At 51.5% G+C, this 7,936-nt stretch overlaps 3 protein-coding genes across 3 annotated transcripts; all 3 read left to right on the top strand.

The window, feature by feature from the left end:
* Window positions 1-398: 398 nt before the first annotated feature.
* PV06_08024 (uncharacterized protein) lies at window positions 399-835 on the top strand (the record flags this gene model as incomplete). The annotated part of the gene is made up of 2 exons (XM_016409316.1): window positions 399-520; window positions 544-835. 2 exons carry the CDS (start codon window positions 399-401, stop codon window positions 833-835), a joined length of 414 nt encoding a protein of 137 aa, XP_016261070.1.
* A 1,242-nt stretch (window positions 836-2,077) lies between these two features.
* Window positions 2,078-2,890, top strand: PV06_08023 (uncharacterized protein; the record flags this gene model as incomplete). Its single annotated transcript, XM_016409315.1, has 1 exon — window positions 2,078-2,890. One exon carries the CDS (start codon window positions 2,078-2,080, stop codon window positions 2,888-2,890), a length of 813 nt encoding a protein of 270 aa, XP_016261069.1.
* A 740-nt stretch (window positions 2,891-3,630) lies between these two features.
* PV06_08022 (uncharacterized protein) lies at window positions 3,631-5,207 on the top strand. Its single transcript, XM_016409314.1, has 2 exons — window positions 3,631-4,231; window positions 4,308-5,207. Exons 1-2 carry the CDS (start codon window positions 3,701-3,703, stop codon window positions 5,202-5,204), a joined length of 1,428 nt encoding a protein of 475 aa, XP_016261068.1. The 5' UTR covers window positions 3,631-3,700; the 3' UTR covers window positions 5,205-5,207.
* Window positions 5,208-7,936: the final 2,729 nt, after the last annotated feature.

Genomic DNA, 7,936 nt, shown 5'->3' with positions numbered 1-7,936 from the left:
CTGTAGTTGTGGACGGAGGGAAGAATTGAAAGCTTCGAAAAGGATAAGTCCCCGCATTTCGGCATCTTCGGTTTCTTCATTTTTGGCAATTCGTGGGGAATCAAACACTACCGTATTGAGTACCTCAACATTTGAAGGACAGGTGATTGCTTCCTTCAACCTGGGTCTGCTGTTATGCTTGTTGACATCCATTAGCCCATGCCGAAGCAGATCTTGTTACGGTTCCGGGTGCCTTTCCAGTGTGCAAGCACTTCCAAGCTACATCCTAAAAAGGTTTGTCTACCCCAGCTTGTCTTAACTTCTTGACCAGCTTCCCTCCTGTATTCCTAAAGTCCCCCTTTCGGGGTTTCCTTGCTGTCTTCTGTGTTCCCCTTGCGCTTGGATCGAGGCTACCTTCGATGGCCGCTTCAAAGTTCCAATTCCCCGAATTCGATGATCTCCCTGCTGTGGAGGGCCAGCCGCAAGGCTGTCTCTGGGGGTTCTTTGACGAAGATGGTAGTAAAGATCAACTTGGAAGTGGGTAACAACCTTACATTGACTAAGCTTCCAAGATATCTCTTATGTGGAAGGCTCTAATTTGGGCCGTTCAGCCTTGAATCTTCTGACTGCAGAAGTGGTGCATACAGCAGCCAAGGAAATTTCTTGTGGTCTTCATGTCCAACTTGACTGGTCGATGAGTAATCTCGACCACCCAGGCTTTGGTCGCATATCCATTCAACATAAGATCAAAAACTTGGCCGAGCATGGCTTCGTGGGATTCGACGACGAGATCTGCTTCAATACCCAGACAAGCTCACAGTGGGATAGCTTGAAACATGTGAGTACCAATCCTTGACACGTCGAATCAATCTTTCACGCAAGGGCGACCCCCAATTGCCACTTCCAAGCGCTAGCACACATTTGTCACTCTCTGATATTCGGGATTAGTTTGGAATACAAAGCCAAGGCCTTTTCTACAATGGCCTAACACTACAAGATGCCAGTGAGACTGAGCAGAATGGGATTCATAGTAAATCAAAAGCCTATCAATTCCCCATGTGAAAGGCACCCCGAGTCGACTAATACCATTTCTTAGATGTATGCGATAGGGGAGGTATCGTCGGGAGAGGGGTGCTGGTTGACTGGGTAGTAGACCGCATTACTTAGCTCTTATGAGAGTTACTAACCACGCACACAATCAGCTGAGTTGGTGGGAACAGCAGAATCCCGGGAAGGCAGCACCATCGGCCATCTCCACGTACGCAATTCCTGTCTCTGATCTAGAGCAGGTTCTGAAAGCACAAAATACCGAAGTTCGTCAGGGAGATATCTTGGTAGTCAGGACAGGGTTTATCAAGTGGCACGAGTAAGTTTCCATCCTCGCGGACTAAGGCGAGAGACCATGTTTGACCTTGGATCAGGACAGCAGATGCGGCTACTCGGCAGCTGGGAACAAGGGATCAACACCATATGATCGGACTCGCCAACAACATGGAGACGGTGAGGTGGTTGTACTCGAAGCATTTTTCCGCAGTGGCAGGAGACACAATGGGCTTCGAGGCCTGGCCTTACCCACCAGATTGTTGTCTCCATGAATGGCTTCTTTGTCAATGGGGGACACCCATTGGGGAGCTCTGGAATCTAGAGGCCTTGAGCGCTACCTGTGCGAAGATAAAGAGATGGAGTTTCTTCTTCACCAGTGCACCCTTGAATGTGCGGGGCGGAATCGCATCTCCTCCCTGTGCAATAGCTATCTTCTAGACAGGCAGGTATATGCTCCAGACAAATCTTAAAACACTATCACGGTCGCGTGATCGAGTTAGAAACGGCCGGCATATCTCCAAAACACCGGTGCCAAGTCGCCGAGGCTAAGCCTTCCAATCTCCCATAGCCGCGGTACTTGTGCTGGGATAGAACAGAGATCTCAGTGTGCGCCCCGCATACTAATTCCCACACTTTGTCTCTGTGGAGAGGGGTAGTTGATGAAGAGTGGCTCTATTCTGAAGGGGAGATTCCGGCTTTAAAGGTGCCACGTTTCTTCGAGCATATCGATTCTCGCATCACGGACGTTTGTTTTGTATGAGTGTCTCTCGCGAACATGGATATCTCAGGCTACGCTCTCGTCACTGGAGCCGGTAGCGGCATTGGCAGGGCTACAGCGATCGAATTCGCCCGAGCTGGTGCCAAGGGCATCGCTCTTTTCGATCTCAATGGGTCTTCGCTCGACAGGCTTCGAACAGAACTCGAATCTCTAATTCAATCAGGGGGGAAACCCTGCCGCATTCTTACAAAGGTCGTCGATGTTAGCAACGAGGATACTGTCACCTTGGCCGTCAATGAGATTGCAGACTGTTTTGGACGAGTGGACTACGTGGTTAACGCGGCTGGAATCGCATTCAAACATGCAGATGGCTCTGCAGAGGCAGAGACCAAGGACTGGCACCGGGTGATGGACATCAACCTCAACGGGACGTTTTACGTGTATCGCGCCGCTGCCAAGTTGATGCTGAAGCAAGACTATCTCGTGTCCACGGTGGATGGACGACCGCCGCAGCGCGGCGTCGTGGTCAACGTGTCGTCTATATGCGGAGTTGTAGGTGTCCCAATGTCGACGGCTTATTGTGCCTCAAAGCACGCCGTCATTGGCTTGACACGGACTGCTTCTGAGGACTATGCTGGGCGGGGGCTGCGCATCAACGCAGTGTGTCCCGGTTATATCGATACACCTCTGATTCAACCTGGCACAGTGGTGGCAGCGGTTGCTAAGGAGAAGACTGAGCAATGGACACCTCTACGCAGATTTGGAACTGCCAGTGAGGTGGCAGACGCAATCGTGTTCCTCTCCAGTGGGAGAAGTTCTTATATCACTGGTACGGCTTTGATGGTTGACGGAGGATACACATCTCACTAAAAGGCAAACAATGCGGATCTATGTGCAATTGGCAGGATCCACGGCGTGCCTTGGGTTTTTGTGGATATCAGATACGGCGTTGGTAGCTCTTTCAACGCTCAACTCGCCATCCTGGTACTATTGGGATCTTTGCTGTGGAAAGTCCAAACAGACGCGACCGGGGATTTCTTTTCTCATAGAATCTTGATTCACTAACTACCTGCAAATGCATAACAAATGACAGTGCTTTTCATTTATGTTCGAATATAAGTATCCCATGCTAGCTCACAGTCATGCCAACACTTTTATATCTCGGACCAGATTCATAAGAAGTGTAGCTACGCCGAAATCATATCACTACGTCTCCGTGCGTGTACAACTTTCGGTCATCACTTAGAAGTGATAGTTCCTTTGGCATACATATTATACGGGATAGGAATCTCGTTAATGGTACTATATCTGCCGGCTACTGACCTTGATTAAGCGAGCCAATGGTCGACAAGTGCGGTGTCGGCCAACCGGCTGATCCACTTGCCGGTCCGGCAACGTGCATAAGTCGGTCAATTTAAACCTCAACGATGACGGTTTACTCCGGTTACGACTTTTTAGAAGTCTATTCTCGTGATCTGATCATGAGTGAAGTGAGCCCTTTTGATAAGGAGATACGTGGTCTGCTCGTTGACTGTGCTGGGCGACAGCGAGATAAATCGAGCGAAGCAGCGGCTCAAGCTTTATCGATTTAAAAGTCTGAAGACTAGGCTGGGGGATTCAGTGAATGCAAGCTGAAAGAGCGCTCAACGACAGGACGGATAAATTCGAACGGACCAAGCCATGTCCCAGTTTCTACCTGTCAAGTCTGGCCTGAAATCGGTCTGGTTCAGAGAACCCCAAGGACTTGAGGACCATCGAACGACCGAGTCACTTCCCGAACACAGCGACATTGTGATAATAGGTGCTGGCTACGCTGGCGCCGCTACCGCTTACCACCTCGCCAAAGACTTTCCAGAGATATCTTCAATAACGATACTTGAAGCTCGGGGGGCATGTTCCGGAGCGACTGGACGGAATGGAGGTCATCTACGGCCTGATATGTACGGCCATATACCCACATACATCGATCGATATGGCGTTAAGGTAGCATCAGAGATAGCGGAATTCGAGATCGCCAATATGTGGGCTATCAAAAAGGCCATAGAAGATGAGGAGATCGATTGCGACTTCACACTACAAAGATCCGTTGACGTATGGTGTAATGAAGAGGCGGCCGACAAGGCGGCTGAAACCTACCACAGGATGCAAGCTTACAATTTGGACTACATGAAGGATGTCTTCTTCACCAGAGATCCCAAGGCTGCCGAAGGCGTAAGTTTTGCGTTTGTTCCCTCCCAAGCACGTCAGAAACTGCTTGAGCCGACTGACACAAAATGGGAGACCTTAGTATTCTGGCGTCAGAGGCGCTAAAGCCGCTGGCTCTTTCACTGCTGGAACTATGTGGCCGGCCAAGTTCATCCAGGGATTGCTCAAGATTGTACTCGCGACTGGCAGAGTGAACCTACAGACCCATACTCCTGCCAGCTCGATCCAAGCTGATTCACACCACGGGTGGATTGTTCATACCGAGCGAGGCACCATATCTACGCGCCATGTGGTTCATGCTACCAACGGGTATGTGGCAAGCTTGTTGCCTCAGTACGAACGCAATGTCATTCCATGCAAAGGCATATGCTGCCACATAGCCGCTCCGTCAGGGTATGAGTTACCAGCTCCCTTGTTGAACAACTCCTACATCATTCGCGACGAAGAAAAAGTGCTCTCCTATCTCATTCCCCGAACCGATGGTGGCATTGTTGTGGGTGGAGCGTTGGCCAAATTTCTTTCGTTCAGAGAACAGTGGTATCGCAATGTGGATGACAGCACCCTGATCGATGCCGCCAAAGACTACTACAACGACTACATGCAACGGACGTATCACGGTTGGAAAACCTACCCTGCCGGCATCACCGACATCTGGACAGGAGTGATGGGATACTCGTTCGATTCGCACCCTCATATTGGTACCGTGCCTGGACTCGAGGGACAGTTCATCAACGCTGGGTTCAATGGACACGGCATGCCGCTGATCTGGCTTGTGTCGAAAGGAGTGGCAAAAATGGTCGCCGCCGCCCATCAAGGCACGGATCTTCCATTTTCAGAGACAGGCATTCCCAAGGTTTTTGAAACTAGTCAAGCCCGTATCGATCGTGCAGTCAGCAACAGCGAGGAAGAAGGCGACATCCTAGGTACAGGACGTATTTTTCTACCGGAGGAAGACGTAAAAGTCAGGTCACAACTGTAAAATAGATCTGAAAGACTCCCTAGAAACGGCGACGAGTAGCATATAGATTAGAAACCATGTTCTTCGAAATTCTCGTCTCTTTTGCCTTCGCTCGTCATCTTTTGTGAGCCCGTTGTAAGTCCTTAGAACCTTGCTCACTTGTAGACTGTGCCTAACTGCATAGTGTCCTTAACTTGCTCTCCCACGTCTTGCCCAGTATGCCTATTCATAACCTTTTGGTAAGCAGTACCTTAATGAGGCCTCCCAGACGTTGAGTACTGCGCTTTTTCATCGGGAACTCCGGGCTCCTCCTACACCCGCCACAGAATGATGGAATTGCTCATAGGCAGCCCTCTCAACTTCCATTATGGGGTATTTACAGCCTTTCGGGATCACGCTTTGATAATCTAGCAGAACTTTGCGCAAAGAGTGTCACCGCGTCAATGTACAATTATGTTGGATGATTTGGTGGCGCCTGACACGATTAGCTCGAAGACGGACTTCACCGATAGACGAGATCTCCAGGAAGTCAATGCCTCCCACCAATTTATTCAGCTTGATTCCATCTCATGACAAAGATCTATCTGTTGAGCGAAATGAGGGGAAATGAATGTTTCGCCACTTACGTCGGCGATCAGCGTATCTTAGGAAAACATCTCTGAGCTCGTGTGCCAACAGCTCATTGATCGACCTGTCCCCCAGCCCACCATGAAACTCTAACCGGGCCGGAGAGCTGGCCACGTAATAGGCTCTGCTCTCTTCCGGCCCGCCTTGACATGGGCAACGAAACAAACTTGCCAGAGCCATCATCACGGATCCAGTTCCAAAAGAACATGGCCACTTCCCACAACTTGAACCGGGCCGGAGAGATAGTCTTGATAGAGAAGCCCCTATCACTGCTCGTCTTGTTATCTCGAGCGGACTCCAATGGTAACCGAGCGCGACCAGGACATCGCAAGGACATTCAAACCAGTTTTTGACATGTTATAAAGTGAGATTTGGTTGGAGACGTGTCGCCTCGTGCTTGAAATCATCGCGTGACTGTGTTCTACACTTAACACCACCTCTTCGTCCTTTCCTCCACCTCGGTAGCGACCTCCAGCGTGCAGCGCGCGCAAAACCTGACCATGGCTCAGACCACGAACCCTTACGAGCTCAAGGTCGAAGGGGACATGCAGGCGGCCTCGTTCGGCGACGTCACAACATCCGTGGGAGATCTGGCAGATCTTCCTGGGTCGCTGGACGCGAGCGTCCTGGCCGAGGTCAAGGAGCTGCGACAAGGACTGAAGCAGCGACACATCCAGATGATCGCCCTCGCTGGCACCATTGGGACCGGTCTCTTCCTGGGGTCTGGTAGGGCCGTCGCGAATGCAGGGCCCCTGGGGGCATTCTTGGGGTATTCGATCATCGGCTTGGCTGCGTCTTCCGTGGTCCTCGCCGTGGGCGAAATGGGCACTCTCGTCCCCTTGAGCGGTGGTATCGTCCGCTACTCGCAATACTTTGTCGATCCGGCTCTCGCTTTCGCCAATGGCTGGAACGAGGTCTACGGCTACCTCGTCTCGATCCCCTCAGAGCTCGTTGCCGTCGCGGTCTTGGTCGAGTTCTGGACGACGACAGTCAACAGCGCCGTATGGATCACTATATTCGGCCTCCTGATGCTGGGAACTGCGCTGATGTTCGTGCGCGTGTACGGCGAGATCGAGTTCGCCTTTTCGACCCTGAAGATATTGTTGGTTCTTGGTGTCAATCTGATGGCCTTGGTCATCACCTGTGGTGGAGGACCCAATGGCGAGAGTATCGGGTTCCGTTATTGGAAACATCCCGGCCCGTTCGTTCAGTATTTGGGCATCAGTGGATCATGGGGTCGCTTCCTGGGTGAGTAGTAGCAGCTTCGATGGCTTTCCTAAACCCCCTCCCCTCTCAAACCCCCCTAACCCCTCCCAAAGTCCCTCTGGCAGGTAGGGTCGCGCTTCACTAAATGTCTGACTATGTATTACTATTGTAGGCTTCTGGACCGTCATGTCTAACGCGTTATACGCTTACTCTGGAATCGAAAATATCACGTTGCCGGCAGCAGAGACAAGGAATCCTCGTCAGGCTATCCCCAAGGCGACTCGGCGCATATTTTGGCGCATCCTGATGTTCTATGTCATCAGTATCTTCATGGTCGGCCTGGTCGTGTCCTCCGATGACCCGCGGTTACTCAGGTAAGACTCACCCGTCAGAATATCGTGGCCTTGAAACTCGTGGCGGGTTGGAACCTGCTGACACAAATTCTCCTCCGATCAGATCCACCGGTACTGCAGCCGAGTCTCCCTTTGTCATCGCCTCGAAAGCGGCCGGCATCAAGGTGGTGCCGAGCATCATCAATGCCGTCGTGTTGACGTCCGCATGGTCGTCTGGCAACTCCAACATCCTAGGCGGTCCGCGTATTCTGTTCGCGCTGGCCAAGCACGGTCACGCTCCGCAGTTCTTCACCCGCCTCAACCGCTTTGGCGTGCCCTACATCGCCATATCCCTGTACGGCATCTTCATGTGTCTGGCATACATGACACTATCCAGCAGCGCCAGTACCGTGTTCACCTGGCTCCAGGACTTGGTCGCAATTAGCACCCTGGTCAATTGGATGACCATATGCATCACGTATCTGCGCTTCTACTATGCGTGCAAAGCGCAGAACATCGACCGCCATACCGAGCTCCCGTGGGCCGCACCTTTCCAGCCTTGGTGTACCTGGGCATCGTTGATCATGT

The sequence above is a fragment of the Exophiala oligosperma genome (genome assembly GCF_000835515.1).
Source record: "Exophiala oligosperma strain CBS 72588 unplaced genomic scaffold supercont1.7, whole genome shotgun sequence".
NCBI classification, from domain to species: Eukaryota; Fungi; Ascomycota; class Eurotiomycetes; order Chaetothyriales; family Herpotrichiellaceae; genus Exophiala; species Exophiala oligosperma.
This window is presented reverse-complemented; position numbering and strand designations above follow the sequence as displayed.

Excerpts from the sequence above, each read along its gene's own strand:
- PV06_08022 (XM_016409314.1), top strand. The coding sequence starts at position 3,701 with ATGTCCCAGTTTCTACCTGTCAAGTCTGGCCTGAAATCGGTCTGGTTC. Across the intron at positions 4,232-4,307 it reads ATCCCAAGGCTGCCGAAGGC|TATTCTGGCGTCAGAGGCGC; the intron begins GTAAGTTTTGCG and ends GGGAGACCTTAG.